Genomic DNA, 10,753 nt, shown 5'->3' on the forward strand with positions numbered 1-10,753 from the left:
GCCGAAAAGTATGCCACATGCCACATGGACTCAAAAATATTTAATTGACATCAATATTCAGCTCAATTCGAAGCAATTCAAATAGTAATTTAAGCCCATCAATTTGTGTAGTTGGAGCGCAATTAGAATTTAGCTCAGATTACAAAAATTTTTGGGTGTCTTTGTTGAGTCGAGGTAGATGTGGCAAGGAAACGTTTTCTGTCAGCTGCTTTAACTGCTTATTTAGTTCTTAAGCTCCATTTGGATAGCTGTAGAATAAAGATAAAACGCATTGATAACAAATTGGCTTGATTGAAAGCAAAGTTTCATGCTTTCCTATTCGCTGAAGCAATTAAGTTAAGCAATGCTAAATAAGAATCTAAAGGCTAAGCTGTGAAAGCTACGCTTTACGGACAGAACAGCAATATTTTATGCAAAGCTCATGTCCAAAGCTCATTAAAGTTTGAGCTCAAAAGTGCAACTAGGCAGAGGACTAGCTAAAAAGCTCAGAAAAGCTGAAGCTAAAGAGTAAATAAGAGTAAAGCTCCTTTTTAATATAAGAGCCCAATAGCTTGTTTAAGCTTTCACGACAAAAGTTCAAGCTTTAATATAAAATAGAAAAATATATTTTTGTTATGGCTGCGATTCAACTTAACAGCAAAGCATAATTTCAAGCCAGCAATGAGATAGAGCAAAGAATCGTTAAGCATAATTCAAAAGCTTCTGAAAGCTCTTAAAGAGCTAAAGCTTGGCTAAATTCAGAATGACTAAAACTTGCTTAATAGCAAAGCAAAATTGCTAAGCAAGAAAACTCAAAGCAGCTTAAAGCTTGAAGGCTTGAAGTTAAAGAAGTGAGCTTCAAAATTAGAGCAGAATAATATAGTGGCTATGAATACAAGAGTATTAAAATTAAAGCCATTAGAAAAGTAAAAATTCATGCAAATACGACTCTAAGCTTGTTAAACGGAAAACTAAATGTTGGCTTAAGTCACAAAGAGTCTTAAGAGTAAACATTTTTTTCTTTAGAGCCAGAGCACAACTTCTGAAAGAGCTTAAAGCTTGGAGTCAGATGAAAGTGGATTAATATATGTGCTTAGAGTGCGAGAGTCGTACGATTAAAGTTAAGCTGTGAAGAGCTTTTCGAGAGCTTTAACTCATAAAAGTTGCCTCAAGCTAAATGTGCCTGTTGCAAGTGCTAATTGCGTTCGAATCGATGCTGATTGTGGACACACTTTGGGCTTTTGGTTAACATTTTATTCGCTTTTCGTCACTGAAACTGAAGCCTATTAGCAGCTAAGGGCTATCTCCGGTCAATGGCTGTCAATTTGCGCTGGTTAAGCCTCGTCGTCGACGCGAATGAAACGCATCTGTTGCTGGCGACGGCGCTGTGGCTGCTGGCGACGGCGACGCTGCTGCTGCTGCTGGCGGCGGCGCTGTTGCTGGCGACGTCGCTGCTGCTGCTGCCTGTTGACGGGGCGGCGCTGGCCATTGCCGCGACGCTGCTGATTGGGGCGACGACGACGCACCTGCTGGACACGACGATTGCCGTTGCGGTTGCCATTGCCGTTGCGTCTGCGAATGCGACGCACGCCATAGCCGCCGGGGCGGCGGCGCTGCTGCTGCCGCTGGGGTCGGCGACGGCGGCGACGCTGCTGCATGTTCTGCTGGCGTGGCACGTTGGCAGAGTCGCCCGCCTGGGGCTCAGCTACAGCCTGTTGGCTGTCGTCATCATCGTCTGCGAGTGGCGCCTCGGTTGGCTGCTGCTGCTGCTGCTCGGTTGGGGCATTGAGTGGCTGCACCTCGCCCACCTTCACTTTGGTCACCTGATCGCAGGGCACATCGCTGTAGATAACTACATTGCCATAGTTGCAGACGATCTGCGGCTCCTCGTCATCGGCCGCTTGACGGGGCTCGATGCGGCCCAGGCCGCGCTTGTCCTCGATCTCGTAGATGTTGCCCGCCTTGGTAATGAAGCCGGTCACCTGCAGCGGCTTTGCCTCCTGCACCTGCAGCGTCGACTTCAGCTGCTGCGCCTGCGGCTGGGTCTCCTCCACCTGTGGCGTCTCCACGCTAGCCGACACCAGATGCTTCTGCATCATGGGCGGCGCATTGATGATCATCAGCGGCTTGGTGGGCTTTGCTTCCGTTTTGGGGGCGCTCGTCGGCTTCATCGTGGAGCTGAGCAGCGGCGCTTGGGTTGGACGCGGCTCATCGCGGGCTGCGCGACGGAGAGAGAGAGAGAGAGAGGGGGAGAAGGAACTGTCAGTTTGCTTTTGCTTGTTCGACGAGGGATCAAAAAAATTTACCGCTCACCAGTGAACGGCCACTGGCCAGGGCCAGGACCAGGACGAGCAGCGATTGTAACGATAATATTGCCCACTTCATGGCTTGCTTTGTGTGCGGCAACTGAATCGGGAGTCGCCAAGAGCTGCCACTTATATCAACTTCTTCTGGCCGCCGATCGGTGCATAAATCATTAGCTAACGGCACTTTCTGCCAGCTTCTTGGGCTCTCGAGGCTGTGCATAATTAGCCGCAGTTCAGGCCCTCGGCGTCAGAGTTCAAAGCACGTCTAATGCCGAGTCGACCCATTTACGAGAACGCGCCACGGCCACGGCCACTTTCTGCGCCTCTTGGCCAGCTTGGCTGGCTTTCTATTGGCAACGTTCTGATCATAGTTCAATGCCTGAACTCTGGCTTCATTATCATCTTTGCCTATTTACAAATTTTCGTTTGTTTTACTTTTGGCTATACTCGCTTATGCTGTGAATAGGGTATATTGGCCTTGATGCCGATTCCTTAGACCGTCCGTCCGACAGTCTGTGCGAGCGTCAGTCCAGCGTCTGGCTACCAACGTCTATCTATATGTCCGTCCGTCTCATCTGTCTGTTAGTCCGCACTTCCGTTCGTCCGTCCGTCCGTCCGTCCGTCTACCCGTTTGTCTATGTATGCGATCATCTGTCGCGGCATACTTTCTTCCGTCCGTCTTTCTGTCCGTCCATCCGTCTAGCCATCCGTCCTTCTTTTATTTTTTTCGTGAGCGCGCATTGTGCAGTCGGTAGTCACCGACCCGGCAGCAGCATTCTTACACGTTTGGCGTTCTGCGTATGCAAATTAGCATTTGGGGTCGATCGACAAGCAGAGAAAAAGAATCATATATTATATATAAGCCCAGCTCTTGGCCTCCGTCGGGGTACGAGAGTTAATTTAGCAAACGGGCTTGGACCGTGAAATATTTGCATTCACCGTACCCAAAATGCTGGAGTCTAATAATCAGCCGTAGCTAAAGACAAACAGATGGGCTATACTATAGATAGTATATACATATGTCTAAGACGCAAATCACGCTGTGCTAAGCTAGCTAGAGACAAAAAGAAAAGAGCAAGAAAAACAAATGGCAATTAAAATATTTAATAACAAATTTATCTCAATAATTTCAAAGTTCATTTGTATATTCAAAAGGCAATTACGATAATAATAATAAGAAAAAAACAAATACAAAAAAGTTGTTAAATTTCATTAAAAATATTTTTTATAGTTTTCCATAAATTTTGATTATTTTTCTGTTTGTTTGTTTGTTTGTTTTTTTCGAAGAATTAATTTGCAACTTTCTTGGCAAGATGAAACTTAATTTATTTTAATTAGATTCACAGTGGAAGCCAGATCTAGCTGTGGCCAGAGCTTAGCTCTATGAAATATGCCAAACTTCTTCATTACAAACGAACAAATTGTTGCTTCGTACATGAAGCGAACGGCGCCAAACAGGTTTCATCATATCACAAAAACAGACTAAATAGTGAGGAGATAAGCTAAATATATATATGATATATATATATATATATATATATATATATGATTTATGTTATCTAAATACATTTCAGATGGAACTTCATGTTTTGGACAGGAGCAAGAGTTAGGTGTCTGTCCGTCCGTTCGTCTGTTGACCTTCGTTAGCTGATTTCGTTTCCATAAAATATAGAACTTCCGTTATTTGTTAACATATTTGCTGTGTGTTTGGGCATAACTAGCTCAATTAAGAGTTCATTAACCGGTTTGACCTGTAGCCGCTCGCATCGAATGCCGCCGCCAAGACTAACCGCTGCGATTACAAGCTCAAAGCCGGGGCTAAGACTTACACTAAGTGTATCTGAGTTGACATATCTCTAGTTGCACTTGAACTACAGCTGCCAGAGACCCTGAGAGTCTTCGGCCTAGGCTCAGACTAGACATTTCAATGCTGATAGTGGTCAGCAGATCGAAGCTGCGTTATCTCTATTTCTATGTTGAACCCACTGAAAATGGGAATTCGGGGCACAATGGCTCTGCTTGATTATCAAGTCAATTCATAGTTTTGATCGACGTCACTCGTGGCTGGTATCAAGCGGCGACGGCTACACAAGACTCAAATGTTTGCGCCTCTCGTTAGCGCGCAAAGAAATAGCTCATAAATCAAATTTCTTTCAGCACTAAGAAAAAAATTAAAATAAAAAAAAAAATTTTTTTTTCACACTTTCGGGAAAAAAAAACTCTTTTTATTCGCTTTCAAAGGTAACATAAAAAAAATAAGAAAAACATAAAAAAAATTGAATGTTTGCTGCAGACAATCGATATTTATCGATTGTTGGTGCACTTGCTGCTTTAGTGTCTCCTATGGTCCCTGTGATCCCTGTGATCACCATGGCCTCGCTGCCTCATCTGGTAGTTGCGCAGAGCCTGGGAGAGCTCCTTGAGGCTATCGGCGCTCTGGCGCTGCTGCTTGCGCTCCTGCTGCCGCTTGAGGTCCTTGCACAACTTCTTCAGCTTCTTGCGGTCGCTCTTGGACGACTTGTGCTCATGGCTGTCGTCCTCCTCGGAGGAGGAGCTGTCCCGCTTGTGCCGCCGGCGCAGCTGCTCGCACTTGGCCAGCAACTCCCGGGCCTCGGCATCGCTGTCCTTGGGCGTGGTGCTCGACGTATCCGGCTTGGGCGTTGTTGTCGTGGTGGTTGTCGTTGTTGTCGGCTTGGGCGTAGTTGTTGTGGTAGTCGTCGTAGTCGTAGTGGTAGTCGTCGTGCTGGTCGTCTTTTCCTCCTCCTTGGGCTTTGGTGTGGTTGTCGTTGTTGTAGTCGACGTTGTGGATGGTGTTGTTGATGTGGTCGACGTTGTCGATGGGGTAGTTGTGGATGTTGTTGACGTCGTCGATGGTGTTGTTGTTGATGTTGTTGTTGACGAGGTCGTCTCCTGGCTCTGCGGATAGCCAGAGCAGCAGGCGGCCAAGATCAGGCATAAGAAGAGCGTCTCCTTGCGCATTGCTGATGATTTATTGCCTTCGGCTGCTCAATCAACACTAAGCCAGCCCGACATTCTATTGCATTCATTTATACTGCGGCAGCGACGCGCACCTACAAACGTCCCATTGGGAGCAACAACGCAAAACGCCAAACGCCAAACGCCAAACATACGGACTGACTGGTTTTTCAGTAGACAAAAATTCACAAGCTACGAATTTATTTGAATTTTATGTTTATTTGTGGGGGTTTTGTCGCCGTGCGCTACGCGCCAAACGATTGCGTCCATAAGAACCTGACACAACACAAATTTATTGGTACAACTATTTCCAATAGGTTCCACTGTACCTCTGAAGAAGCTTTCAGCTTAACAACTAATCAGAAATTGGGCAGTAAACAGCTTATCTTGATCTAGAATGTGCGCTCGCTGCGATCGTTAGCTTGGCGCTTTAAGAGCTTTAAGCTTTCGATGCTTTGCACTGGCTGTTTGTAGGTATTTAAAGTGCGTGAGCTTTATTGAGCTATGAAACGAATTGAACTTGAAGCAGAAAACTATTAATTTCCCTAACTAATTCTTATTGAGAAGCTTTAAAGCGCATTATAACCCATTGATCAAGTGACTACATGACTACCTTTAGCTGCCTAGCTATTGATTGAAAAAGCTTGCTCAAGCTTTAAGCTTAAAACTACTTTAAAGCGAACAGAAATTAGCTTTTCTTGAGCTAGACTTTAAGCATTCAGAACACACAAAAAAATGAGAACACTCAATGAGCTTTCAGCTTTGAGAACACATTTTAAATTTGTTATCTTTAAGCTGGCTGTTTTTAGTGAGCTTTGAGCTTTTAAAGGCTGATTAGATTGCCTCAGCATAAGTCTTAAGCAGCTTTAAAGCACATCGTTGCTTTGGGCAAGATCAAGTACTTAGCTTTGGGCAGCAAGCTTCGGCCTGTCGCCTATGCCGCACTTAGTTGGGGCTCAGCCTGCTACAGTTTAATGAATTCTTCATACAGTCGGACAACTATGAGCGGGGTATGCTCCCTCGCCACGTCAGTATTTTAATAAATACGTATTTGCCTGCCTGCCAGTGTGTGTGTGTGTGTGTGTCAGTCGTGTTTGTATTTGTAATTTACGCTCCGGCTTGAGCATTAACCCGTTTTGGCCTAATGCATGCTAAAAACTTAACAACGAACCGAGTCCACATATGCTTTATGAATTAAGTTCCAAATTTAGACGCGACTTTCGAGCGACAAGAGATCCGATATGCTCCAGTCCGCTGGCCGAGTGCAGGGTACGCATGTCAGAGGCCGCAATTGATGTATTATGATTATTTTTGGAATTCTCTCGTTTGTCAATAAGCGGCTAGGCATGCATGCTCGGCTATGCCTGCCCATTCGCACTAATTGTTTATCAATTACAATTGCTAATTGCTTAATGCACCTGCAAAGTGATGCGGCATTAATGTAAATTGCAACATTTTTAACATTTTGCAGGCTCCCTCTGCCCCCTGGTGTTGCGTGTTCAAGTAATTGAATGAAAAGCGAAAAAAATAACAAATAATTAAAAACTGCACGTGTAGAAAGGCAGAGATAGAGAGAGAGAGAGAGAGAGTGAGAGAAAATAAACGCTACGAAATCCCAGCGCTATCCTGATCCTCGCTGTGTGTGGCTGGGGTGTCGAGGTCGCGGGTGGCAGGTAGCCCCGCGCTGCAAGCGCAACAATTTTAATGAAACAGAGAGAATATGTTAATTGCGTGTGAAACCGCTGCAACGAGTTGCCACTCGCTGCGTCTCTCTTTTATTTATTATTACAATTTTCCGCTCGTTTTTTTTTCGTATTTTTTCGCTTTTCGTTTTTCCACCTTTGCAACATTTTTTTGCTTTTAGTTGCAGCTTGCAGCAGTTGAGCAGCAAAAAGTATGCAACATATGTAGCGCGGGCCACATCGGAGCGTTATCCAGAGCCGCATTTAGAGTAAAACAGCTTTCAGCGTCGAGCATAATGTAAAATGCAAATTTTCACGAGCATATATTTCAATTATGCTAATTGGATAAATGAATTGTATGGATCTGCTTCAGCGAGAAGCTGGCGCTGAAGCTGAAAGGCTGCGCATCTGAAACTTTCCGCACAGCCGCCCCGCCAGCCCCTGCTGACTTCAAGCAACAATCGACAGCCGAAAACATGTTGCTTCAACTTTCAATTGGGTCATTTCGTGTTTTGAAAACAATTTTGTTTACTACATCATATGGCTTCCGCATGGGAACTAGCTGCAAAAACAAGGTCCTAGAGATGTTGAATGGATGCTGAAGCGAAGGCTGATACTCGAGTACTATGTATAAGTCAAGAGAATGACAATGACAATGCAATGACAATGACAATGACAATGACAATGACAATGACAATGACAATGACAATGACAATGACAATGACAATGACAATGACAATGACAATGACAATGACAATGACAATGACAATGACAATGACAATGACAATGACAATGACAATGACAATGACAATGACAATGACAATGACAATGACAATGACAATGACAATGACAATGACAATGACAATGACAATGACAATGACAATGACAATGACAATGACAATGACAATGACAATGACAATTATAAAGATAATTATAATAATAATAATGATAATTATAATAATAACGATAATGATAATGATAATGCTAAGGCCAATGCCAATGCTAATGATTAAAATATAAAAGGAAATAATTAGAAGGGTTCATTGATAATAGAAGGAAGACATTACAGAGATTCGCCAGACAGTCTTTAGGTTTTTCTATAGAGAAATCGCTAGAGCTAATTATAGTGCCACAAATACTCATTTGAGTCTTCCGCTCTGCCTATCTATGGCTTATTGAGGCGCGCTTTGTGTGCTCGCATTATGAAATGAAATGAAACGCGACATGGGATGATTTTTTCGGGCAGTTGTCTTGAAATTGGTGTAATTTAATCGCATGACACACAATTTTATGAAGGGAAAAAAAGAAAAAGAACCATATTATTTACCAATGGGATTTGTTTGCATATTATTCTATAATTATTCTGCGCTGGGCTCAGCTCTCAATTTAGAATTGTTGCTTCGTACATGAAGCGAACGGCGCCAAACAGGTTTCATCATATCACAAAAACAGACTAAATAGTGAGGAGATAAGCTAAATATATATATGATATATATATATATATATATATATATGATTTATGTTATCTAAATACATTTCAGATGGAACTTCATGTTTTGGACAGGAGCAAGAGTTAGGTGTCTGTCCGTCCGTTCGTCTGTTGACCTTCGTTAGCTGATTTCGTTTCCATAAAATATAGAACTTCCGTTATTTGTTAACATATTTGCTGTGTGTTTGGGCATAACTAGCTCAATTAAGAGTTCATTAACCGGTTTGACCTGTAGCCGCTCGCATCGAATGCCGCCGCCAAGACTAACCGCTGCGATTACAAGCTCAAAGCCGGGGCTAAGACTTACACTAAGTGTATCTGAGTTGACATATCTCTAGTTGCACTTGAACTACAGCTGCCAGAGACCCTGAGAGTCTTCGGCCTAGGCTCAGACTAGACATTTCAATGCTGATAGTGGTCAGCAGATCGAAGCTGCGTTATCTCTATTTCTATGTTGAACCCACTGAAAATGGGAATTCGGGGCACAATGGCTCTGCTTGATTATCAAGTCAATTCATAGTTTTGATCGACGTCACTCGTGGCTGGTATCAAGCGGCGACGGCTACACAAGACTCAAATGTTTGCGCCTCTCGTTAGCGCGCAAAGAAATAGCTCATAAATCAAATTTCTTTCAGCACTAAGAAAAAATTAAAATAAAAAAAAAATTTTTTTTTTCACACTTTCGGGAAAAAAAAACTCTTTTTATTCGCTTTCAAAGGTAACATAAAAAAAATAAGAAAAACATAAAAAAAATTGAATGTTTGCTGCAGACAATCGATATTTATCGATTGTTGGTGCACTTGCTGCTTTAGTGTCTCCTATGGTCCCTGTGATCCCTGTGATCACCATGGCCTCGCTGCCTCATCTGGTAGTTGCGCAGAGCCTGGGAGAGCTCCTTGAGGCTATCGGCGCTCTGGCGCTGCTGCTTGCGCTCCTGCTGCCGCTTGAGGTCCTTGCACAACTTCTTCAGCTTCTTGCGGTCGCTCTTGGACGACTTGTGCTCATGGCTGTCGTCCTCCTCGGAGGAGGAGCTGTCCCGCTTGTGCCGCCGGCGCAGCTGCTCGCACTTGGCCAGCAACTCCCGGGCCTCGGCATCGCTGTCCTTGGGCGTGGTGCTCGACGTATCCGGCTTGGGCGTTGTTGTCGTGGTGGTTGTCGTTGTTGTCGGCTTGGGCGTAGTTGTTGTGGTAGTCGTCGTGCTGGTCGTCTTTTCCTCCTCCTTGGGCTTTGGTGTGGTTGTCGTTGTTGTAGTCGACGTTGTGGATGGTGTTGTTGATGTGGTCGACGTTGTCGATGGAGTTGTTGTGGATGTTGTTGACGTCGTCGATGGTGTTGTTGTTGATGTTGTTGTTGACGAGGTCGTCTCCTGGCTCTGCGGATAGCCAGAGCAGCAGGCGGCCAAGATCAGGCATATGAAGAGCGTCTCCTTGCGCATTGCTGATGATTTATTGCCTTCGGCTGCTCAATCAACACTAAGCCAGCCCGACATTCTATTGCATTCATTTATACTGCGGCAGCGACGCGCACCTACAAACGTCCCATTGGGAGCAACAACGCAAAACGCCAAACGCTGTGGCCAATGACAATGACAATGACAATGACAATGACAATGACAATGACAATGACAATGACAATGACAATGACATTGACAATGACAATGACAATGACAATGACAATGACAATGACAATGACAATGACAATGACAATGACAATGACAATGACAATGACAATGACAATGACAATGACAATGACAATGACAATGACAATGACAATGACAATGACAATGACAATGACAATGACAATGACAATGACAATGACAATGACAATGACAATGACAATGACAATGACAATGACAATGACAATGACAATGACAATGACAATGACAATGACAATGACAATGACAATGACAATGACAATGACAATGACAATGACAATGACAATGACAATGACAATGACAATGACAATGACAATGACAATGACAATGACAATGACAATGACAATGACAATGACAATGACAATGACAATGACAATGACAATGACAATGACAATGACAATGACAATGACAATGACAATGACAATGACAATGACAATGACAATGACAAGACAATGACAATGACAATGACAATGACAATGACAATGACAATGACAATGACAATGACAATGACAATGACAATGACAATGACAATGACAATGACAATGACAATGACAATGACAATGACAATGACAATGACAATGACAATGACAATGACAATGACAATGACAATGACAATGACAATGACAATGACAATGACAATGACAATGACAATGACAATGACAATGAC

General features: G+C 43.6%; 2 protein-coding genes across 2 annotated transcripts; both read right to left on the bottom strand.

The window, feature by feature from the left end:
* Positions 1-1,313: 1,313 nt before the first annotated feature.
* Positions 1,314-2,364, bottom strand: LOC111601633 (protein vein). Its single transcript, XM_030224062.1, has 4 exons — positions 2,286-2,364; positions 2,034-2,197; positions 1,656-1,976; positions 1,314-1,598 (listed from the first exon to the last, which is right to left on the bottom strand). The coding sequence occupies exons 1-4, from the start codon at positions 2,362-2,364 to the stop codon at positions 1,314-1,316; spliced, it is 849 nt and encodes a 282-aa protein (XP_030079922.1).
* A 2,196-nt stretch (positions 2,365-4,560) lies between these two features.
* On the bottom strand, positions 4,561-9,888 carry LOC111601634 (integumentary mucin C.1). The gene is made up of 2 exons (XM_030224074.1): positions 9,620-9,888; positions 4,561-5,016 (listed from the first exon to the last, which is right to left on the bottom strand). The coding sequence occupies exons 1-2, from the start codon at positions 9,865-9,867 to the stop codon at positions 4,617-4,619; spliced, it is 648 nt and encodes a 215-aa protein (XP_030079934.1). The 5' UTR covers positions 9,868-9,888; the 3' UTR covers positions 4,561-4,616.
* Positions 9,889-10,753: the final 865 nt, after the last annotated feature.

The sequence above is a fragment of the Drosophila hydei genome, unplaced genomic scaffold (genome assembly GCF_003285905.1).
Source record: "Drosophila hydei strain 15085-1641.00,03,60 unplaced genomic scaffold, DhydRS2 tig00000349-arrow-arrow-pilon, whole genome shotgun sequence".
Lineage (NCBI taxonomy): Eukaryota > Metazoa > Arthropoda > Insecta > Diptera > Drosophilidae > Drosophila > Drosophila hydei.

Coding starts and splice junctions, on each gene's coding strand:
- LOC111601633 (XM_030224062.1), bottom strand. CDS start 2,364: ATGAAGTGGGCAATATTATCGTTACAATCGCTGCTCGTCCTGGTCCTG. Junction 2,198..2,285: donor TGGCCGTTCACTGGTGAGCG/GTAAATTTTTTT, acceptor TCCGTCGCGCAG/CCCGCGATGAGCCGCGTCCA. Junction 1,599..1,655: donor AGGCGGGCGACTCTGCCAAC/GTGCCACGCCAG, acceptor CCCCAGCGGCAG/CAGCAGCGCCGCCGCCCCGG.
- LOC111601634 (XM_030224074.1), bottom strand. CDS start 9,867: ATGCGCAAGGAGACGCTCTTCATATGCCTGATCTTGGCCGCCTGCTGC. Junction 5,017..9,619: donor ACGACCAGCACGACGACTAC/CACAACAACTAC, acceptor CACGACGACTAC/CACTACGACTACGACGACTA.